The sequence below is a fragment of the Plutella xylostella genome, chromosome 2 (genome assembly GCF_932276165.1).
Source record: "Plutella xylostella chromosome 2, ilPluXylo3.1, whole genome shotgun sequence".
Lineage (NCBI taxonomy): Eukaryota > Metazoa > Arthropoda > Insecta > Lepidoptera > Plutellidae > Plutella > Plutella xylostella.
The window spans coordinates 5,108,246-5,133,162 of NC_063982.1; the positions used below are offsets into that span (position 1 = coordinate 5,108,246).

At 38.0% G+C, this 24,917-nt stretch overlaps 1 protein-coding gene across 8 annotated transcripts; it reads right to left on the minus strand.

Annotated features, from left to right (window-relative positions):
- Positions 1-4,548: 4,548 nt before the first annotated feature.
- On the minus strand, positions 4,549-24,868 carry LOC105398319. Of its 8 annotated transcripts, none has more exons than XM_048630758.1 (26): positions 24,683-24,863; positions 23,112-23,965; positions 19,326-22,832; positions 18,523-19,236; positions 17,356-18,420; positions 17,151-17,270; positions 17,021-17,055; positions 16,480-16,903; positions 15,922-15,999; positions 15,739-15,837; positions 15,575-15,673; positions 13,949-15,018; positions 12,093-13,843; positions 10,570-12,005; positions 10,237-10,498; positions 10,006-10,150; positions 9,699-9,905; positions 9,303-9,407; positions 8,675-8,785; positions 8,085-8,232; positions 7,693-7,794; positions 7,284-7,400; positions 6,867-6,997; positions 6,254-6,369; positions 5,642-5,746; positions 4,549-5,089 (listed from the first exon to the last, which is right to left on the minus strand). In XM_048630758.1, the coding sequence occupies exons 1-26, from the start codon at positions 24,703-24,705 to the stop codon at positions 4,981-4,983; spliced, it is 12,933 nt and encodes a 4,310-aa protein (XP_048486715.1). In that variant the 5' UTR covers positions 24,706-24,863; the 3' UTR covers positions 4,549-4,980. The 8 variants fall into 8 exon arrangements, with proteins under 8 accessions (XP_048486715.1, XP_037967558.2, XP_037967564.2 ...); XM_038111630.2 differs by having other exon boundaries at positions 6,874-6,997; positions 15,575-15,682; XM_038111636.2 differs by having other exon boundaries at positions 15,575-15,682.
- Between the last annotated feature and the right edge of the window lie 49 nt (positions 24,869-24,917).

The following is a 24,917-nucleotide window of genomic DNA, read 5'->3' on the forward strand; positions in this document are numbered from 1 at the left end:
ATTTAGCCCAAAGTGTCTTCCATACACCAATTTACAATTCAAATCCATCAAAATCCCCGTAAATACAATAATTTACCACCAAAGCCAACAAACTTATACTCCAAGACGATTGGCTATTCCCCCCACCATTACCCAACGCTGAACCAATCACATCACTCTTATTGAAACAAAAGGTAAACACTTGTGCGCTTCGCTTATGTTTCTTCTTCCCAAACGAAAACCTTTCATCAGGAGTGGACATCCACGGCAATTTCTGCTCACCCATTTCATTAGTAAACTGGTTGATGGTCAACGAATAAATGAACTGATTATAGTAAGGCTTGTAGTACTTATAGTAGAACCTCTCACCGTAGTAATGCCAGAAGCAGATAGCACAGCCAAAGACGATGAACCAGTTGATGTAAGTGAAGATGTAGTAAGAGAAATAGAAAGGGTTGGGACGCAACCATTTTTCGCATTTGCACATAGCATAGTTGACCATGAGGACGTGGATCAAGAACTGGTTGGCTCCACTGCAGATGCCGACTAAGCAGTCCCAGAGTTTCGCACATTGGTAGTAGGGGGCGCAACATATTTCGCTGAGGTCCTGCTGGTAGTAAAACCTGTAGTTTTCGTAGACTGGGTCGATTCTGGGGCGGCATCTTGTTACTCTGTTCCAATACCACATTTTGGTAGCGAAGGGGTTCTGAAGGTTTCTAAAGGGTCAGTTAGTTGGTTTACAGACAAATTTAGAAAAACCGGCACGTTAAAATTCAATTCAATAAAATTTAAATGATATTTTGCAATATCTGTAACATGACGTATGTATATGACGCAGAAATTATTGACACGTCCAGAAATCAAGGAAGATAGCAAACACAAGAGCCTTGTTCTGGTTTATAATATTATTTATAATGGTATCCAACCGCTCGCTTTTTCTTTGCGAATTCTAATATTGTGTATTTCTCTAGGTTAAAAAAATCATCTATAAGAATCAGCTATATTACCTAATTTGTAGATTTTTTTTAGATCTATTCTTGAACATTTCTTGATATCGTTCTTTTTCTTTCAACTCTTATTTAGTCAGTCTATGGTTTTTACAGTGATAGTGATAAGTGATAAGATTACCCTGTCAAAAGTTTACTTACGTCAAAATTACTGTGTAAGATAAATGAATAAACAAATAACAATTTAAAGTTTAATTGTAAAATTATAAAGTAAAGAAGACGAAAACTAATTAGCAAAGATACAAACGACATAATGGAAGTAGTCGATTACCAAATCATCAAGTGTCCTTATAGGAACAAGACAGAAAAGAGTGATAAAAGCAACCCACCTTTGAAAATATCATCCACTCACCCTCATAAGGGTAATAAATTAACTTTCTACGAAAATATTGAAACACACAAAGACGTTTCCAGAAATATATCACCAAATAGGGCACCCAAAAGAGTAATATCCGAACAAAATTTTTCTACTAAAGTAGACAAAAAGCCATCAACACAAAATATATTAATTTGTGATGATGGCTGCTGTTCCTACAAGCGAAATAAAAATCCACAAAGTAATCGTGAAGGATCTACCAAAAATAAAGGTCTTTGTCCGACGAAGTATGAAGAAAATAGAAAGTCCTATGATTCAACAAAAAAATATTCAATTAATGAAAAGCAATCCTATGATGCTAAAATAAGGTGTCCTTATTTTAAACGAAAATGTGGTAAAGAAAAAAAACTTGTTAATTTTGAAGATGAATGTCCGTTAGACAAAAAACGTAGTAAATTAATTTGCCACAAAGAAAAGCACTCTTTTGATGAATACAATAATAATCACTTTACTAATGAAGAAAAAATAAGATGTCCATATTTAAGAGAAAAAGGTTCTATTGAAGTAGTCAACAGTCCTTATAAACATTCTTTTAAAGAAGAAAAATACTCAAATACAAAAGATAAGAAATTTATTTTAAAAGCCAAGAATAAGGCATCCAAAAGAGTTACATCGGAAGAACATTTTCCTCCTAAAGTAGACAAGAATCCATCACCACAAAATAGATTAATTTGTGATGATGGTAGCTGTTTCTACAAGCGAAATAAAAGTCCAGAAAGTAATCGGGAAGAGTCTAACGAAAATAAACGTCTTTGCCCTACCAAGAAGTATCCTTATGAAGAAAAAAGGAAGTCCTATGATTCAACACAAAAACATTCAATTAATGAAAAGCAACCCTATGATGCTAAAATAAGGTGTCCTTATTTTAAACAAAATTGTGGTATAGAAAAAGAATCTGCTCATTTCGAAGATGAAAGTCCGTTAAACAAAAGACGTAGTAAATTAATTTGCAATAAAGAAAAGCGCTCTTTTGATGAATATAATAATAATCACTTTACTAATGAAGAAAAACTGAGATGTCCATATTTTAGAGAAAAATGTCCTATTGAAGTGGTCAACAGTCCTTATAAAGATAAACGATCTTCTAAAAAAGAAAAATACTCAAAAGGGAAAGGTAAAAAAAAAACTTTAAAAGCCAAGCGAATAAAATGTCCCTACTTTAATAAAGAAAAACATCCGAAAGATAAAGAAGAAATATACTCATATTCAAAAGGTAAAAAAAATACTTTAAAAGCAAAACGAATAAAATGTCCATACTTTAAAGAAAAAAATCCGAAAGACAAAGGCAAACGGTGTCCTTACTTCAGAACAAAGTGTCCGGCCGACGGTAATTTTAATTCAAAGAAAGTATGTTTCGACGATGGTCCCCATTGCCCTTATTATAAACAAAAGTGTCCAGCTAAAGAAAGGATGGATTTTTCAAATAGGCCATCACCTTACAAAAACCAAGGTGACTACAAATCTTATGAAGACTGCAATTTGAATTATCCAGAAGACAAGTACTCGTACATAGAGAACATATATTCTTACGACGATAACCAAGATATTGTATGTCAGAAACCTAAAGAAAAGACTCCATATAAAGCATTGAAATTACCACACAATGATAACTTCTATCCTCAAAACCAATGCTCTTATCCGAAAACCGAAGAACCACGTGCCAAATCTAACTCTCAAAACCATGAAACGTACCCGCAAAACCAATATAACCCATGTTCTTGCCACGAAACCAAATGCAGCTCCAAGGAACAAAATCAGCTATTGAATGAGAGATGTTTCTGCAATTACTATGAACCTTGTTACTGCGGTCCCAAAGATCCATGCTATAAGAGTTACTATCAATACCTTTACGGGCCTTGCTTCTCTTGCGCAAGATACTTCAACTGCTGTTTCAGCCTTTGTCACAACGTCAATCATACTCTTCTCAACCTCATCTGTTTTAGGTACTGCCTCTGTAAATGCGGGTACTGCTGCCGTCCTAATCCCTTCTATTATTACTACTACATGAATTCCTTCGCTCACGTAGCGGCCATTGCTGTGGCATCAGGGATATTCTGGTTTTTGTTCGGCGCGAAATTGGCTTTACCGTATTACTATGCTGTCAGAGATGCTTTTACAAATCAGTTTCCTACAGAGCTTGGTGGGATGAGTCTTCCTCCAGTGTCTACACCGTTGCCTATTTTGGAGGTGAGGAGAAAGGTAAGAGAACCAAGGTTAGTGAAGTTTTGCTTCAAGCAGCATGAGTTGCTGAATGTTGCAGAGAAGGGTGCTTCAAGTGGTAGTGTTGTTAATGTTGTGATGTCAGCTTTGTGGATAGAAGTGGTTTTTGTTGTTCTTGATATTTTATAGCAATATATCGGGTTCGTATTATTTTTTGTTTTTTATTCTAAATCACATGCTTCCTCAAAAAAACACTAAGTAGGTACTTACCCAATCGTCACTGAACCATTTTAGCGCATAATCTCAACTTCTCATAAACTCCATATAAAAGAATTCAACGCGATACTACAAAAAAAGTTCTCTGTTTCCTAACTTGGACCACGTCAGAAGTAAGACATATACGCTGAGTTGCAGAAAGGATCTTTAAGTTAATGTCGGCATTAAATCTATGTCTGTCTCTTTCTGTCCGTATACTGTCAAAGCAAGGCAGGTATACATTTAAGGTCAGCATTAGCTTAAAGTTCCTTTCTGCAACTCAGCGAGAGTAAGTTAGAGTGTTTTTAATATGGTGCAGATTTCATTACGCACATTTTCATAAAACTACCTATGTATTGTATTGCGTGTTACCCACGCGGGGCGTAAATGCTAATATGGGTATCGGACAGCTGATATATCATGTATCTACATATACATACAAAACACCCAAGACCCGAGTATAAAATAAGTAATATGACTTTAAACAAAAAAAACTTCCCGGCCGGGGATCGAACCCGAGACCTTTGTTATGCTTTCAGGGTCACTGATCACTACTACGCTATTCGGTCATCGATAGCATATTATGATCATGCTCTTTCGCCCTATTCATATTGTCAAGACTCCACCCATGTTCTGCCATTTTTAACCGATTTCGAAAAAAGGAGGAGGTTCTCAATTAGTCTGTATTTTTCTTTTTAACTGCGGGGGTAATACCTAACCTAACCAAGCCCAACCACTTAACTTAATACCTAGAGTAAAATAAAACACAAATTAAAATATACACTAAACAAACACTGAACTTTTATTTGCCGAACCGAAAGTTACAGACATAACAAACATACAATAACACTTAGAAAATATACAACGTTACAATAAATAATTAACTAATTTAAATAACAAGTGTGCACACTTAAACAATGTTTTGTACACTAATCTAAAAGTAACTGACAATGTATACACTTACAAAAATACGCGACCTATAACATTTATTTACGAAGTATAATATTTCGCTTTATGTCAACCAGAATCTTATGATAGACATTGAGGAAAATCCATTTCCATTGGAATTATTTATCCTATGATCTTTAGTCCTATGAAATAAAACCCTACACTATAAATCGCTGTCCATGAGATTCTGGTTTACATAAACCATTTTTCGCCCTATCTTCCCATTTAGCTATAATTTTATTAAGTCTTGATTAGTTAACTCTTGGTTAACGTCAATAATCGAAGTCTATGGGTGGCAGCGGCGGCGGCGGCAGGTTGGACTCCTCCGCACAATCTTGGAGTCTTATAGATTGCGACTCGGCCACTGTGGAAGAAATAAACAATTTAGCTCAGCTAGATTTGCAAGGCTTGTTTATGTACCTACCTATGACCAAACTGTAAACCTAACATTTTTACTAATAAAAAAAACGTTTATCAGAATTGCACAGATGATAGGCGCCAAGGTATTTGATAGACATAAAATTGCCTCCAGATATAGGTCTTTGGGACTCTAGTCACTCGACATTCAAACTTCACTAGAGGTACTCGACTTAACCCTCTAAGGGCGAGGCCCCATTGCTGCGGTGCGTCACCGCGCTGCGTTGTTTTTCCATTAATTTTTCATTCATTGGAGCACAAGATAAAAGCATAAAGTTGAAAATGGCGGCCATATTTTGACCATTACTGGTAAGGCTGTTTAAAACAGCGTGCGGGATTCATCACGCATGCGAGATTGCATGATGAGGTCATACTAATGACAGAATACGAATTACCAATATGCTCGTGAGACGCGGGAAAATGGCGGCCATCCCGCGTGCGTGATGAAATCCGCATGCTGTTAAAACAGCCTAAAAGTCTTTAGTACTTAGTAGCTTACCAGTAGCCGCCCGGGACGAGGATCCTCGGAACAGCCGGGCCAGAATGACGCGCGACGGCGACAGCGGCCGCCGCACAGGGCGCGCCTGGCTCGCCATCGGCTGGTCTGTCGTACAATCAGAATATGTTTATTAAATCCTACTGATATTATAAATGCGAAAGTTTGTCAGTATGTCAGTCAGAACCGATTTTAACGAACTTTGGTAAGTATGGAGTTAGCTGACACCCTAGATTAACAAATAGGCTATATTTTTATTGCAGTATTCCCACGGGAAACTTTTTTAAGGCGAAGCGAAACTGGCGGGAATAGCTAGTCAAGTCATATATTTGTCCAGGAACCCATAAGAAGCTATAATTATATATATATATATATATATAGTGTAAGTAATAGTATCGTATAGCTCCGTATGCTTACTACCAGTTGTTAATTGAAGACCTCGATCAGGCAAATGTAGCATAGAGGTAGCTGATAGTAGTTGGATGGTTTGTCATCTGTTTCAGCTACTTGGCCATGGCGAAGCAGAAGAAAAAGGACGTGTATTTAATACAATGGACACACTCAATTAGTTATATTACCTATGATTTATTTAAGGCTATAAAGTAATAAAAGTACCTGCACCAGTATTCTCGCTGCTCCCTACAGCCGGGCGGGTGCACAGCGCGCCCACAGCACACAGACACAGGAGTAAACCAGCCACCAGAGCATACTTGCTGATGAAGGCGAAGCGGCTGCGCTGTTGAGGAATATTGTGTTAGTGGAAGGAAACCCGTGCCGTAGTTAGGACGTGATGGGTTGTGATGAGATAGTAGAGGTCTTCAAGAGCGTCCTTGTGATGTGATCACATTTGGTGATCAATCTTCAGTGATGGTTGTAGACAAAGAGCAATCCCTGATTTGTAGGACGAAGATGTGAAGTTACGGTAGATCTGAAGAATCTGAGATGAAAGTAGCCGATAGTGGCTGGATAATGTAGATGTAGGCCTTGTCGTTATCAGTCCAGCTTCGTAGTCTCCATTTCAGACCCCGTTTACTCCACCGATCATGGCGACCCATTACCACTTGAGCTTACAAAACTTAGCTTTGTTCACCTAACATTTAACAAGCGAGGCCCATCGCATTTGCGTCGGTGCGGTATGCCATATATTTTTTACGACATGACCTTAGAAAATATAAGAAAAACACCGCAGCAATGGGCCTCACGGTAAAAGTTGTACAACCATACGTACATCGTACCTGGTATACCGTCGCAGCTGGTAATGACACTCGGCGCTGGCAGGCTGTGCCGTGGAGGCGCCGCGGGGACACGGGGTGCAGGAGGTGGCCCCTGACCGGGCGAACGTGTTGTTTGGACAGGCTTCTGGAGACGGAGGTTGGAAGGTAAGAGTTACTACTGAAAGGCGTCGCAACGTTTTGTTTTATATAGCTCTGAGTCTGTGACGAGATTTTTTCTTTAATGGAGGCAGGAAGTCGATAACAGAGATAGGTATATAGAGGCCCAAAGCCCAGCCGAGGGGCACAGAAAAATAGTTTAACTGCTGTAATAATAAGAGGAGCAAGTATAGTGGTGTTTTTTTTGGAGAAGTCTGTTTGGCAGTGGACCACGATTGCTTGTGATAGTCATGACGATTGAAACAAAAGCTAACCACAGATCTTCTTCTCAGGCAGCAGATAGTACCCGGCGGGACACAGCACCACCACGTTCAGGTCTCCGGGCATCATGGATGACGTCAGCGAGGTGAACTCGTGGTGGTGGTTGGAATCTGCAGACAGATGAAATGGGTCAGTATGTGAGGAGTAGTAGATGGTTGAAGCCGGATGGGGAAGGCTGAGGGCTTTTGACTTTGATTACGGACTGATGATGATGGTAATGACGACACTAGACATGGAGGCCTTTATGTCAAGAATTTGAAGAGCGAGAGAGTCCATTTTTAAAGGAATTTCTGGAAAGGAAACCTTTTGTATTACATAGATTCTCCAAACTTAGGGAAATGTCTTTGTAGAATACAATAATTAAAAATAACCAGATTTTAGATAGATCACTGGTGCCAATACCTCTACTCCTCAACGTATGCGTGATAATCCACTTTTGATCGCCTCCAGTTGCTCCGGTGCTGGCAGTAAATGTCCTGTTCCTCTCTCCATTGAATACTGTCACTGCAAACCAAAGATATAGTGATAAGTTCACAATAAATAGGAACCAAGATTATGAAACTGGGACATTGGGACAATCTAGGGCCACTGGACTGATGACCTTAGAAGCTACCAGGTACTTTAGCTTTACAAAAAACAAACGAATTCGAGAGCTATTAACAATCGCTATGTCGAGAAAGAATCTTGCTTAGCGCTCCGAAACTTCGCATTCCATAAAGCCCTTCAGACTCAAGCTGTTTACACATGTCTATCTATGTTTTGTTTGGCAGTAAGCATTAAATATTTTGACCTACCAGGCACACTAAGCAGCGCGGGCACGTTGCCAGCAGCCAGCAAAGCCAGCGAGCTCGCCAGATCCCGCGAACACTGCGCGCCGCACGCGAGCGGCACGCGGGTCGGCGTCAGCACCGCCGTCATACGCAACGAGGCCTTGTCCGTTTCCTGGGCAGGTTAGATGTAGTGTTAGGGGAAAGCTGGTTACTGGTGTTTTAATTTTTTTCGGCAGCGATAGGTGTAAAAAGGATCTACTAAACGCTGTCTAGGTATTTTATCGACGTGGCGCCTGAAGGGGCGAAGGTGCCGTTTGCACAGGCTTCTGGAGAGGAGGTAGGGAGGTAAGGATTGCAAGTGAAATATGACAATGAGTAAGACCGCGCCGTTTTTTTGTTGTAGCAGTCACACAATAAATGCTTTAACTTACACAAATCAGCGTAGCAACACGCTCATAACTATTAATACTAACTTCGGGTTACTTTGGGCACCAGTTCGGCGGCGAAGTTGGCCAAGTTTGGCGGATACAAGAGTGTGGAGAGGCACTTCTTACTCGGTTAAACATTGAAATGGAGGTTTGTACTTTGGCCATCAGGAGTTTATTGTTACTAACTTCGTCTCTCACACAGACCGGCTCGTCGACTCTGACTGTGCAGAAGCTGTCGTCAGAACAAGCGAGCCTCGACATCTCAGCAGCTAAGCCATCTTGAAAAGCCTTCAAATCCTGAAAAATATAATTATTGTCTTTTAACATTGCAGCTACAATCACTTTCTTATCAGCTGGAAGAATTATCTGAGTTAACTGCGTTTAAGGTATGTTTGTTTAATTATGTAATTGATATACATTTACGGAGTAGATAAACAAGTGCTCGAGTGTAGACTATGACGTGGCGTATAGCCCTAGGACGCCTGTACATCTGCTGGATATAGGCGTTTAATGTCGATCCGCTGGACTTTAGAGGCCTATGTCCAGTAGTAGACGACGACGGGTTGATCATGATACTGGTACCTATGTTTATGATTGACACAAAGGGGAAGGAAACCAAGTGAAACTTTGGCAACACAATCCAGTATGCCTTTCAGGTTCTTACCAATCACATTATTGGGAAGAAAAAACTGCGACTGAACCAACCAATTAGAACTGGGGAATCGGGCCTACTCGACAGTGGCGACATCTGGAATTAGCTTTGCGTTTTCCTCCCCATTGCTACAATAGCACGAACAAACTAATTGGTATTTACATCGTAATGGCAACCCGTGGCAGCATCGTAGGCCGGTGTTGATACGATGTTAAAACTCGGAATTGTGACCACATGAAGTTTCACACTGCGATGTAGGTTGTTGTTCTGCAATAAAATAAAAAAGTCATCTGTATTCACTCTACAATATATTTTTAAGGTAAGCGCGTCCACCTTTGGGCATCGTGTGCAACGGTCGCATCGCATTCAGTATTCTTTGTATAGAAATTCACGCAAGTGCGTCGACTTCATCGTCATTGCCGACGTCTTTTCTTCATACTTTTATGACCATCCTTTACGTTTAAAGGTCCCTCTAATCCTTCTTGCCGTGCCGATGGCAACAGTCCACATTGATACCCATAACGGACAAGTACCAATAAAGTCATCGTATTTGCTTACCTTAGTACAGTTATAAACTCCAATATTCCTTGGCTGGACGTCCCTGAACACAATCTTTTGGTCATCAGCTATCACGTGTTCGTAATTCAGCATGGCATTTTGTTCTGCTGTCCACTGGCAAGGTTTTTGAGATTTAGCCAGTTTGTTCTCATCATCATCTTCGCATCCTATGGTGACCGTATCACCCAGGATTGCGTAAACATCATTCTAGAAATGACCAGTAAGTATGTTTATCGTAACAAGTTAAATATTACAGCATGTTTTTAAGATTGTATAGCGCTTTTGCTTTCAAAATACGGATAGTTACCTGTGTGTCAGACAAATTGGGTAGGCACCTTAACCCTTCAGTCAGTAATTTTAAATCAAGTGCTCTTTTTCTTCTGAATTTTGATAAAGGATTGTTAATTCCGTTATCCTCTGTATATCCATCTTCATTCACTGACATTAGTGACCTAATAAAATTAAAAACTTTTAGTTCTAAAATCTACCCCAGTGTCGTTATTACAGCATGATCATAAATAAATCATAAATTAATAACCTTTTATGTCTTATCCAGTGCCGTTTTAAGTTCTTCAGAAAATATGGATTCCTGTTCTTCAAATCATTTCTCTTGATTTCCAGGAAAAACGAATTCGGCACTACCTTATACTTGTAACAAGGAAGGTCTTTCACGAAATTGCTGAAATTTTTCGTCGGCAGATTGTGGAATTTTGCTAAGATTTCCATGTAAGTAGCTTCTAGATCACAGAGCTCTTCCTCTTTACTTTCAGCCAGTGAAATGTTGTTAGCGTGTTCAGTCTCTTGGAACAAACAATTACTGTTATTTTGATATTTATATACTCATTATATTAGAAAATCTTCACTTACTTACCATTAATTGATGAATTGAAAACTACAGTACTGCAATTGATTGGTTTTTCAATCAATGTTTTAACATGATCAGGTTTTACTGATGTTTCAGTATCAGAAACATTAGATGTAGCTATTGCACATAGGGGCTTTGCAGTGGTATCACATGTTGCTGTTCTATCAACACCTGGTTCGAAAGTGGGAGTTGTAGATCCAATATTCTCAGCAGAATGATAAACATCTGTGATTCCTCGATAATTCATCAACATTGGTTCAGATGCTGACATGATAATATTTTTCGGTGAATATTTGAATTGAAATAGTTTAGTTCGGTGTAATTTTGTGGTTGCAAAGCTTGAAGAGGCACCAAATTCACTTTGATGACCAGATAGATATGTGAGGCCAGGGTTTGACAAGGCGTGTGGACTATTGTGGTGAGAATAATGGTGCATACAGGGATGTGCATGTGGATTTCTATCACCTTGAGGACTATGACTAGGGTCCTTCGGGTGACTAAACTGGTGCTGCTTTTTCTTATGGCTCTTGTTTTTTTTTGGTTTATGACTTGTTGGGTGCAGCACATCGTCCTGACATTTGTGAGCAACTGGTTTCTTATAATCTTCATGGGCAGTCCTGTGAACGCTTTCTATTTTATTGCGGTGGCCTGGTTGTCGATACTTATGGCGTATGGGACCTTTAATTTTATTTATGTTAAAAACATGCTTAACTTCTTTAGATGGAGTTTCGATTGAATCATGACTATTATCGAGAGCATCAAATTTTTCCGGACTATACGGTTTCTTGTAAGTATCTTCATAATTCAGATAATCATTATCTATTTCATCGTTGTAATGAGATGTTTTGTACGATTTAGTGTGACCTTCATACTCTTTATATTTGTAAGTGGTATATTTATATATATCATCATTACTGTTCGGTTCTTTTTCATAGCGGTCTTGAAATTCATCTTTAGAATTATTAAACCTATAATTAATGTCTTCAATTTTATATTTGTAGGCGTAATCACTATAGTCCTGTTTATAATAAGGCTTGTTATATTTATCGTCCCAGTCTAGAAGACTATATTTTTGTTCAGGATTGTGTGTTGGAATGTTATATTTCGGAACATGATTTTGGAACTCTGGATTAAAAGAGTTTTTTTCAAATGAAAGATGATTCCATTGATCAGATTGTGTTTCATTTTCTACCTCAGCTTTAAGAGTATTTTCAGTTGATGATTTGCTTATATTCCTAGCGACTTGTCCAAGCGGTGAAAACTGTATGCTATCTTTCCCATTATGATTTACGTGTTTGGTTGGTATTAATTCAACTTTATGATGCAACGTATCCATTATTGTGTCAAGTACTGACTTTCTTTCAGGGGCTACCTGCAATGATGTTAATGCTTCAAGTATTTTATCAGAGTTGTTTTTGTTAATATAATATGTTGCTGCTAACCTGAAACAGGCAGAAAACTATAAAACATTTAGTAACTCATAAAAATTGGATGTAACCAATCAAACAAAAAATAATAATCTTTCATACCTCTTTTTAGTATCTTTGTTATCCTGATCATAGTCATTTACCGAATAATCTGAAGAATTCATACACAAATCACTTTTAAATTTTAGCAATTCCTGAACTAATTTATTAGCTTCAAATTTCAAGATGCGAAATAAAACATCCCTTCTATTAACATCAGCTTTTTCACTCATAGTTACTGCTGCATCATCACGTTCCCAACGTAATTTTGTAACATAGCCTTGAATGGTACTGTCTCCATTAGCTATAAATACATTTGTCTCACCCACATGGGTAGAAGTTTCAGCAGGATTAGTATTTTCTAAGGTAGCTTCACTCGTTTCCCGCAAACCTTCATATAGTGCTTCTGTAGTTACGTTTACCAATATTCTGGGTATATTATTATCATCGTTGCTGTCATGTGTTGATAGTTTATATGTGTTCGCCAATACTGTACAATTTTCATTGACTTTCATCTTTTCATTAGTTTTCACGATAAGTAAATCTATTAGTCGTGCCAACTCATCATCCGTTATTTTTAATGAATCACTCTCGTTTTCTTCGACGTGATTAGAAGCAGATTTGCCAGATATTGGGTTTGGGGAAGAGTGTTTGTGAATATAGTTATACCAGAAATCTCCGCCGCTATCAGTTATCAATGGTGATTCAATTTGCACATTCAGAATAGGTTTTATTTCACGTTTTTTAGTATTTTTTTGGGAACCTGTCTTATTTGTACATTTTAAGATAGATTCAAATAGCTCATGAATAATATCACTATTTTCAATAGTTGGATTCGTGAAAACTCTTTCACCAGTTGCATGAAGATTACTTAAATCATCATTTGTTTCATTGATTTCATTTTCTTTCATTGATTGGACTGTCGCTGTCGGTAACACGAAAAGTAATGATGAATTACAAATTGCACTAATGTTATATGCAAAATTATTTTGTTCTGTTCCAGGCGTGTTAATTAAGTTTTCCTCAGGATAATTTGGCTTTTGTGTAACGTTGGTTGGATTATTTATGTTTTGCGCGTCCACAAGATTTTCACTGGTTTCAGTAAATGATTCTTCGATAAGTTTCGATAGCATGCCCGTTATAATATCTCTGCTGAGATTAATACGTCCCAATGGGGAAGGGCTAGATTTTTGAAATACATTTATAGCATCGGTTATATTAATTGAGTTTAATTGTCTTGCATCTCGATTTAATTCTAAAATGCTTTCATTTTTTGGGTTGGCAAGTAACAAATACAATCCTTCTGTAGTTACTTCATTACTTTTTTTAACATCAGCACTTACGACTTCACGATTACTATCAAGTAATTGGTAAGTGATATCAACCGGTTTATCCAGACGAGCTGAAAATATTTTTTTAACATGAGAACAATTTCCGCTTTTCTTTAATCTGCCTGTTAGCATTTGATTATGTTGTGTATTTTGTTCTTTATTTGATATTTTAGATGGCTCTAGTGTACGCTCAGTTGAATCTTTATCAACAGGGTATTCAACTATAACTTCAAACTGTTGAACATCTTTTGCCGTGTATATTTTAGCTGTTTTATTATTATATGGCTCCGACACAACGGCTTTGTTATAAAATTCTGTATGAACATACAAATCAGATGTAGGATTAAAGTCTTTTTGAATGCTTGAAATATGGGGCTTGTCATTTCGTTTATTCTTGTCCTTCATCATCATGACAAAAGGTAAATATCGGTAAGCTAACGTATTCAATCGTGTTTTATTCTTAGATATATTTGGCTTCAAGTTCTGAAATCAAAATAAAAGCAATTATTAATGATACAAAAAATACTCTAATATGATAAAGTTTACGGATATTTTCGTACCCATTAGTCATAAATATTATTTTATTACCTTGCTTTCTCCACCTTTATTTGCTTGTATTGTGTCAATTTGCTTGCTCTCTTCAAGACACACGTTTTTTGAAGCCGATAGCTTAGAAACGTTCTTTAATTCAGCGTCAATTTTATTTGTAGATATTATTTCACCAACAGAAATACGAGTATGTGTAGCATCTTTAGAGGTATTCTTGGGATGTGAACTGTTTAATGGACCAAAGAAGTTGTTGAGGTCCATTGTAATATTTAAATTTCTATTTTCATATTTCTTTGAACAGCCATCATTACATTCTATTGGAGTGTTAAAATCAGATTTTTGAACATCATATTCATTTAGTTGACTTAAATAAATACTTTTTGAATCTGCGTCACATTGATCAGACTTTTGGCAATCAGAAGTATCTACTCCAGTTTCCAAGATTTTCACATTTTCAGTTTTGTTATTGCAACAACATGCTTGATCATGATGACAGATATAATCTTCACAAGATTCTTTTGGCAGCAGTTCATCACATTTTTCTTTTAATGTCTTTTTGTGTGGCGTATCATATATTACTACGTTTCCAAACCTATCTATTTTTCCAGTCAAGTTGCTATCATATTGATTACTTATATTGAAAGTAAGTGTAGGCTCACTTACTGGAAAAGAAGAATTAATCTTGGGCAATTCTTCAGCTGATCCAAATGAAAATATTTTATGTTTGGCAATGCCACTTCTAATAGCATTGACTAATCCAGACATTTTAGTTATATTCCTATGATGATTTAGATTTACACTTCTGTCATCAATAGCACTTCGAGCTATATTTTTTCCCAATAACAGATTAATGTAATCAAATACAGCTGCATTTAAAGTAGTTTTTTCTAAATTATCAGATTTTTTGTTGGCATGGGTAGCTTTGTCTGTAGACGATATTTTCAAATGGCCAACATTTACTGTTGGGATATTAGGTGTCGTTGCCGTTGAGTAAGCAGTTTTCTTTTCTTGTATAATGCGTGGCTGAAATTTGGTATCTATAGGGCTAGATCCGAGAAGCAATTGTGTGTCTAATTTTTCGGTAGTTATTTCCAAAATAACATATTTAGCTGGAAGATTAAGTCATTAATTTTATTAAACGCAGATTTCTCAATAGTAGACGCGAAATACGTTAGATAACTTTAATCTGGTTTCTGAAAAATCAGTCCTGAGGATGTATTTAACCACATGCGGATTTTATCACGCACGCGGGATTGCCCCGCAAGCGTTCATACGAGTATTCATTTTGACGTATAGAATATGTACGCGAGACGCGCGAAAATGGCACGAGTTAAGGTAGCCAACCCTCGCCAGATCTCCTTTGTCAGCACGACGGCACCAGCCACCCCAGCAAAACCATCTAGGTCGTGCGTCATAAATAATTAGCTGACTTAGATATTAAATAAAATTGTTCTTAAGTTAGTTAAGTCGAGTATTGTATTAGATAAGCTAGCCGTAACTCTGTCCGTTTAAATAAATAAATATTTTTTTAACTTAAACTCGGCCTCAGTATCTGAATTAGCGAGACGCGGGAAAATGGCACGCAATCCGTGTGCGTGATGAAATCCACATGCTGATAAAAACAGCCTGAGTAGGTAATTTAGGTAACAATTTTATTTACATTACCTGGGCTTGTAATGTTTATAGGTTGTTCGATCGTATTAATCGCCTCATCAATATTGGCCTTAGTAAAGTAATGTGATATACCCCATGTGTGTTCTGGAACTAAAATATCTACTTCAATTGAGTATCTAGAACAAGTGGCTTGTGTCTATGGACTCTGTACTTACCAGGAAGAAATCTGAGTTTAACCTTAAGTCCTTTTTTGCTTGGACCAGTATTTTTGAGATCGTATACAAGAGATGCCCGAGCAATACGGTTTGTTGTACCTGTGTACCATACATAAATTACATTAAACAATCTCAAGTACATGTCACCCTTATTTCATACAAAATATATCAGTGACCAAATACCTGTAGACTCTACTTCCCGTTTGTTAATGTGCTTCTTCCTTCTTTCACAGTTTTCCACTTCACGTGAGTGTCTAAAAACTTTTATGAAATTAACTTATGTACAATCAGGACTTTTAAGTATTTTTGTTAAAGTTTTTGCGCTTTCATTCTCAGTTTTGTTTTCAACTGTAGCTAAATTGGGATATGCTGAGAGTTTTGTTTCAAAAAAGTTGATGATATCGAGTTTGGTTAGTTTATCTAGAAGATCTAATCCGTATAAGTAGTTCATCAATTCATCCCAGTTTGATGTTGGTTTAGCTGTGATACATGAGAGGAGAGGTTCTGTGTTCGGTTCATAATAAGTTGGTAGATCTATGAAAATTGGTTTCGAATTTGAAATCGAATTTATTTCACTTTTTTCAAAGACTTCCGATTCCCTTAACAGAATTTAATCATTTACAAATGTTTTACTTGGTAAACATGATGATTCCTATACATAAAAAACTAGCAGGTGTACGTTTACTCAATGATAGTTGTACTTACATAAAAAATAATAATGTGATCGTTAAACTTACTCACTGAAGTTATGGGACGCAGGTTTTAGATACAGTTTTTTGTATTTAGGGTCTGTTTCAGCATCAATCTCATCAGTTACTGCATTAACATTAGCTTTGTTATGAATACCATGTTTTATGTTATTCTTGTAATTATTGTTCTTGTTTTTTCTTTCAAATTCGTTCTCAGTTTTGCCCAATACTCCTAAATTATTGTGGTTCATTTCTTGTTCCCGTAATTTAGTTTTCTTGTGCTGTTTGATTTCGGGATGGTTAACTGTTTGGGAGTCTAGCCACTTGCTTAGATCGTCTATGTTTATCGGCGCTGATAGTGAATGAATGTCTAGTGAGTTTTCTTTGAGAAATTTTTCGAATTCCTCGCTTTTCATTGGCAAAGGAGGGTTAAAATAATGTTCAGGTTGTGGAGACACACTCGTTACAGGAGCTTTCTGAAAAAAAGTGTGATTAATTAGTTTCTTCCTAGAGCAAATTTATTGATAGTTCGTGGAAGTTTTTAACCTATACGATTGTAGGTATAGATCTATTATTTAATAGAAATAACGTACGGCTTCAGGCTTAGCTATTCCTCTTCTAGACTTTCCTGTAAAAGTTTAACATCTTTTAGAGGTAGTAGGTATAAATATGCCTATTTATGAAAAAAATATGTTTTCAAAGGAGACTATTAGAAATACTTACTGTAATCTGTCTTGTCGTTATTTTCAACTAAGCTTCCTTGATCTGTGGTAACGGCTACCGTTGCGTTTTCAACAAAGGCGCTTACTGATTTTGTTTGTGGCATATCTTTATTTTCATTTACTGAAAAAAAATAATGAATAAAGAAATGAGCCAGTAAATTGGGATACTACTTATAGCGATTCATAAAAATAACCATAATGCTTACCGGATATATTATTGTTCGTGACAGTATTAATTGACTTTTTGACACATTTAGCTACGTTAGATAATGGATTTCTTTCAGTATGAACTGTGGAAATATGTGGTTTATCTACGACCAGATTGCTCGGGTGGTAGCTCTGCCATTGGATCATCTCTTTAGTCACCCCATTGGGATAGGACCGTTGTGAGAAATAAGAACTTAATCTTAGTTCTGGCTTGGCCGTAGGACTAGCACTTATGCTTTGAATCTCTACTTGCTCTTCAACTGCTCCATAATCGTACTGGACATTTTTGTTATCTTTTTCTATCTTTGGCATTTCTGTACTATTCACTATCAAGACAGCTGGATTGGAAGAGGCTCTGGCAATATTTTCCTTGTTAATACCATGTTTTCCATGCATTTTCTTTTTGTGCGAATGTAGCTTATCCTCTTCTAATGTCTTAGTTAGTGAATTGCCGGCTTCAGTGACATCAGCTACTTCATGTGGACTTGGCAAATGATAAGATATTTCTGGTTCTTTCCTCAAAGCAGATTTATCATGACTTGTATTATGTGGTCTTTTTGGTTTGTTTTCTTTATCCTTATGTCGATTATCATAATGATTCAAAGGCGCATCTTCTATCAAGCGTTCGGTAAAAAAAGGGAATCTCCGAGATGGTTGGACAGGATTTGTCGGATTAGTGTCCGAAGGGATCTCGTTGGGTGCATCCGGTAATATTTTAAATTCAAAAGGTCTCAGATCTTTTTCCTTCGGCTTAATATTATTTTCAATGTTGGATTCGAAAGAAAACGTTTGGTCATCATCTTTGTTAAACTCATATGGTTCAGGAGACTGTTCCAATATTTTTCCAGCATCGTAAAGTTCGAGTACATTGAGGGGTTTGTTCTCATTTCTTCGAGATGATTTTAATACATTGTCATTGAAGCTGATATTGTCATCTCTATTTATATCATCGTCCTGGATTACAGGCTTATCATCAAACTGACTTCTTTGAACGGAATAATAATTATCTACAGTTGTTAAAGGACCGAATTTGTGGTTATCAATCCATTCTTTCTCTGGTAACTCTGTAAAAAATATAATGATTATCACCATTTTACAAAACCAACGACAAATAATAATATGTGAAATAAAAAAATTATGCTTAAATACGTAATTGTTGGACTTACCCTTTAGATAATCTCTTTCACTTTTTGCCGATCCATGTCTTTTTTCTGATGAGTCCTCTTGGCTATGAGGCATATCTGGCATTATTTTCATTATATCATTCATGTTGTCCATTCTACTATACTTGATTGGTTTAAAGTAATTTGGTTTAGTTTCCCCTAAATCATCAGATTCAGGAGCTTCATTTTGGCTTTTATTGTGTGGCTCGAGTGATTCTGACATTTTGAAAAAATCCTTTATTTTCTGAAAAGCGTTTCTTCTGCATACTGACTGAACACTTCTTTTGTCAGCCTTGTGTTTTTTACCTTTACGTTTTTTATTTCTGTGCTTTTTTTTAACTGTCGGTGTTTTGTTATGTTTTCCAATACTTTTGATTCCAGACATCATTCGACCGAACATACTTGCCTTTATTGGTTTTACAGTAGGCGTATCTTTATGGTAATCGATGATTGGTGCTGGTATTTGAGATTTCTTTCCTTTATGTAAACACGGCTTGTCTTCATATTCATAGAAATTTTTCGTTTTATGTTGGACTCGTCTTTTTACCCTGTGAGATTTTGTTGTTGGTTTTTTGTCAATACCATGGTCTTTATTTTCTTTTTTATTATTTTTATCAATTGTTTTTTCCTTTCCGAAAAATTTATCCATAATATTTGATTCAATATATCTTCCAAGAGCGCATCTCTTTTCAGCTGAATTTGTTGTTGTGTCTGCATCTGTAAAATATTCATAATATGACTACCTAACTTTTCTAAGGACACATCTAAGCATATAACTGCCTGTACTTTGTTTTATTTAAACTTACCCATAAAAACATCGATCTCAGTAATGTTAGATAATAATTCTGCTGACAGTTGATCTACAGCTTCTGTGGTGGGATTTAATTCACTCTCTCGCACTTCCCTGTTGTTGCCTTCGTCTATATCCTGACAACTTTCAGATAGTTCAGAGTTTTCTTTTTGATTAGCTAGTGCCACTATTGCTCTATCACTGTCTTTCTTCAATGCAGTACCATTTACAAGTCCATTCTTTGGAGATTTCAGCTCGACCACTTGTGTTGAATTGTATTTCTTAGGTAAATCTTTTTCAATATAAAATTCAAAGTACTTTTTGAACCAAGAGTCATCACTTTTGGTAGACATTTCCTGATCGTCTGGAGCCTCGATATCTTCAAATAGCCGTTTTGATTTGGTTTTCAATGAAGGTATTTGAGGGAGTTTTTCTTCAATGTATTTACCGATATCATCTACTTTGTGATGCATATGAGCTTGGAATTTAACAGCATCAGGAAAGTTATCATTTGCTATATCTCTCGTGACATTGAGGTAGTCTTTGAACCCCTTCACATAGTTGTTGTACGATATTTTTTCACTTATTTCTTTGATAGACTCTGGCATGTCGGATGAACAGAGTTTCTCTATTTCTGTTACTTCGGGTGCGTTGGTATCATCTGTATATTCATCTTCATAATTAAGTTTCTGATCTGCCATACTAGTTGTTTGATAATTACATTCTCTCTTTTCGTGTTTCTTTTTTACAAATAATGGGTAGTCAATAGATGAATCAGTGGTAAGGTGGTCCAGATTCTGTTCACTTTGACTCACTAGCAATGCTTCAGAAAGTCTTAACATCTGGTAATCATCCTCAAATTCTTTAGCTTTAGGTGCCTTAAGTTTTAGCCCGTTTTTATCTAGTTTTTCATTTTTATTCCGGTACGGCCTTCTTAGAGTTTCAGTGTATTTTCTTATTTGCTGTTTATAATAAAGTGGCGGCTGCTTGATCGGTGATATTGCTGATTGAAGAGGAATGTGCCGTGATAGTGATTCTTGAGTGTCTGGTTCATCAAAGCTTATAGGACCACCTACAGGTGGCCTATCAAATGACTGATGAAATTTTGAGTCTTTACCCTTCTTCATTTTAAAATGATCTCTGATTTCATCCATAGCCCGTGTAAAGAAATTTGCCGTGGTGTGTTTAAGATTTTTGGCACCACCGCCACCGCTGCCTCCACCTCCACCACCGCTGCCTCCACTTCCACCGCCGCTGCCTGCTTTAGTCTGGGCAGGCTCACACTGGCCACAGCTGTCACAGTTCTCTTCTACTACCTTTTTGTCTTTTTGTTTTTGTTTCTTATTTTTGCCCGTGAGTTTATCAACAATATCTTGCAAATCAACACCGTCGCAACATTTTTCTTTTTCCGTTGAACTGGCATCAACTTTGACTGTTGTTGTAGGTTCTTCACATGTTCTCATATCCGCATCTGGGTCTAGATCTTGGTCGTGGACAATTGTCTTGTCCGTTGACTTGTCTATTGGCCAACACTGGCCGCAATTATTACAAACACCTTTCTTTCTGATAGCTTCAGCAATTTCTTCATCATTAGGTTGTCTTAGATCTTTATCATCACCAGGTGGGTACATTTGACCGCATTTATCCATCGGTATTCTTGGTGGTTTATCCGGATTTTCGGGATCAATTAGAGACTTAGTGGTGGGTAGTTTCAGTTTTGCTTTCGTAACCAAGTCCTTATCTTTTTCTGACCCCGGAGGAAACACTTGACCACACTTGTCCGTTACTGGCTCATCAGCTGCTAGGACGTTTGACATGTGGCCGCAATTGATACATTTAAGGACTTTAACGTTTTCTCCGGGAATAGAAAAAGGAAATTTGTTACCGCCACATTTGCTACATTTGACATGGTCTATGGTTGATATCTCATCAAGGTTTGGACCGTTAGCGTATCCTCCGCATTTGTTGCAATCTTTGTTAATATTTCCGCATTTACTATCACCTTCAGCTATGTGATGGATGCCACTGCCACAGCTGCTACATATACTCTTAAGTTTGTCCAGCATCGAAGATTTATCGTTTGAGCAGTGGCATTTACTGCAGCAGCTATTTGGATTATCGCGTTTCGGCGGATCTGGGATAAATTTTATCATGGGCTTGCTTTTGCAGGGCTCCGGTATCCAGGCGATATTCTTGTTATTGCATCTGCAGCTGGGGCAGCGGCTCTGTTCTTCCGGGGTCGGATCTTCAGGAATATCGTAGTCACATTTGTCTTGAAAAAAATTTGTGGTCCTTTGAGTGGTGCGGTAATTTGGGCGTCTGTTGTTGCAACAGGCGTGCATGGCGGCTCGGTTTCGTATGGTTTTGGGGAAGCGAGAGAATCCGTAGGGGCAGGTTGTGCGTGAGCAGTCGGGGACGGTGGTGGCGCAGGTGGTGGTGGAAGGAGTAGTAGTCGTGGTGGTAGTGGTGGTGGTCGTTGTCCGCTTGGTAGTCGTCGGGCAGGTGCGCTTCGTGGTGCATTTGGTCGTCGTCGGCTTTTTCGTGGTGGTGCACTTCGACTTGGTGGACTTTCTGGTGCATCGCGTGGTGGTCTTTGGAGTCGTGGGGTACGTGCGTGGGAACTCCGTCTTATGCAGCTTCTTACGATGCGAGACGAACCTCCTTCGCGTAGTCCTCCTTATGTCCTTGGTGTTAAGGGTAGTTTCCTCTGGAGGCTCGCAGGTTGTCGTCTTTCCGCATGCGATTGGTGGGATGGGAACCGTGGGGCAGGTGACGGTAGTGGGGCACGTCGAGGAGCAAGTTGTAGGGCAAGTAGTCGGGCAAGTTGTTGGGCAAGTTGTTGGGCAAGTTGTTGGACAAGTAGTTGGGCAAGTAGTTGGGCAAGTTGTTGAGCAAGTTGTTGGGCAAGTAGTTGGGCAAGTAGTTGAGCAGGTAGTAGGGCAGGTAGTCGGGCAAGTAGTTGAGCAAGTAGTTGGGCACGTAGTCCGGCAAGTAGTTGGGCAAGTAGTCCGGCAAGTAGTTGGGCAAGTAGTCCGGCAAGTTGTTGGGCAAGTTGTCGGAGTTATAGTTGGAGCGGGTTCGCACGTGGTGGTCAGTTCAGCGGTCGTCCTACGGCATGTGGTGAAAATAGTCGTAGGGCAAGTTGTAGGGCAAGTGGTCGAGCAAGTGGTCGGGCAGGTGGTCGGGCAGGTGGTCGGGCAGGTGGTTGGACATTTGGTCGTCCCATAGGTTGTAGCATGCGTCGTAGTTTTATTCTTAGGTTTCGCATTGGATTGGAAGCGAATGTGTTCCTTTAGCTTCTCAAACATTCTGTCTTTGGTGTTTTGTTTGAATTGTTCGAATTTAGCGGCGTCAGTCAAAACTTCGGTACTGTTTAGGAAGCCTTTCCAGGTGATCTCGTTCTTCTGTCGTGCGTTGTTCCTCTTCTTCCACCGTCGCTTCATCGGCCGCTGCAGCAGGGTCGGGCCGGAGTCCAGAAGATCCCTCTTTCGGTTGAAGAACGGGTCAGTTTGAAACGTCGTCTCTGTAACAGTGTGAGCTATTATACCACAAACTTTAGGACATTGGTAGGCGAGCGTCTGGTAGTTTTTCCTTTTAATATTTTTCAGGAAAAGCTCTAATTCATCTAATCCTAGCACAGATTCCTCTGTGCGATCTTCTGTGGTTTGCAAATCTTTGTTAAGTTTGCTGGAAGGTTGGAGCTGGGCTTTTGTGGTGATACGCACAGTGGTGTTTGGTGGTGGAGAATTATCTATAAGAAAGGGTAGAGTAGTTAAGTAGGGCATTTTATAAAGATGTTTACCTTCTTTTCCATCCGACCAGTAAAGGCCTCTGGGATAGTAAACACCTGGTGATAACTCATCAACTAAATGGTCGATGTTTTCCTCTTTGTCATTCGACGGAGGCAGCGGTGCTTTTTCATTGTTTTCATACGACGCCATAACGTTTAGCGGTTCATCCATTAATGATTCCTTTTCAGGGGCTAGCCGAGACAATTCAATGTAATCAGAATCGATATTATCTTTCCTCTCTCTTTTATCTTTGATCTTAGCTCTCATTCTTTTCGGTACCCTCTTCTTTCTTTTATGCAAACTTAAAAGAGTGTTGTCGCAACCAGAAGTAGTTATTTTCGCTCTCGAAGGGATCGCTGGTAACTTGTCATTTTTTGATGCTGCGTCTTTAGCAACCTCAGGGCATTCAGAATCATGGCTGCTAATAATAATTTTCTTTTTGCTCAGCTGCTCCCACTTATTGTAAATATTTCGCCAGAAGTCATCGACAACCACGTATTCACAGTTGGTGCAGATAGTGCTGGATGCAGTTGAGTTGTCTATTGGTTGAGGGACCTCTGTAAAATCTGGTGCAGGAAGCGGTGCATTCGTAGTAGCCACTGGAATGTTCTCATTAAGAACATTTATACTAATATGCTGAGCTAGTGCATCCTTTAAGGGGTTAGCCTTTTCGTTTTGTACCGCTTTCGCTTTCTCTGCCATATCCTCGCCTCGTTTTCTTGGGTGATGTGCAATGCTGCCGTCTTCATCTTCTTCGTATTCACTGGAATCGTCTAAGCTATTGTCAAATATATCATTGGCGCGTTTTCTGTCAATACTATTAGTTATGGTTCGGCTGTCAATGAGCACCATTAGATAAAATAAACTGAAAAAAATGAAAGGATTAAGATAAAAATATAACAAATACATATAACACTTATTTAATACCTATATAGGCTCTTTCCAGGGATAGTAGCACGGGGCGCATTTAAGACGTGACAAAAGTTTTGCATCGCGCTCACTCACATCGCGCAGCCTCAAGAGAACTTTTGTCACATCTTAAATGCGCCCCGTGCTAGCCCTTTAATTAGGTATTACCTACCTAATAATGTTAGGAAATAAATCTTCTCAACGATCTCAGATACATTCTAGGTAATGAGTTTTTGGGTACATACTAAATACCTAAACACAAAGTGTACAAAGAGAAGGATAATATTCCTATCGATGTAGATATTGGGTAAAGCCCGTACCCTGGCCACAGAGTAAACATACCTAATAGGCGTTGTATTGATTTGTTTGGCAACAGTTACAAGAATAATGTTAGGATACGAAAAGCCAACGAAATTTGTAGGTACCTATATAGGTACAGGTTATTAACTAAGAAGCCACGAAAATGTGCTATTTCTTCACTGCTACGTTACTTGAACATGACATGATTTGACATTTAAAAAACGAAATTTATTTTGGAACTATTTTTTTCCGGACATAATTATTTACTTCAAAAACACACTCGTTAAGTAGGTACTTAAATAACTTTATAAGATAGGTATATTAAGCTGGAGAGCGTAAATCTGATGATAAAAGGAACTTTGAAGGTACTCACCATAGTAAATTGAATAATAACATTTGCTATGTATTAACGATTCCGAATCTTGCATGATACCATAAATGTGCGGCTAAACAAATAAAAACCCTAAAGAAAACAACTTTTTCACTATATTTCGTCAAAAATCACGTTTTTGGCATAAGTCGCAATTATTTTTGCATTGTCAATTGACAGTTTTACGAATGACGTTTAAAATTTTCTAGAAGAATAAAAAGAAGTGAAAGAGTTTTCC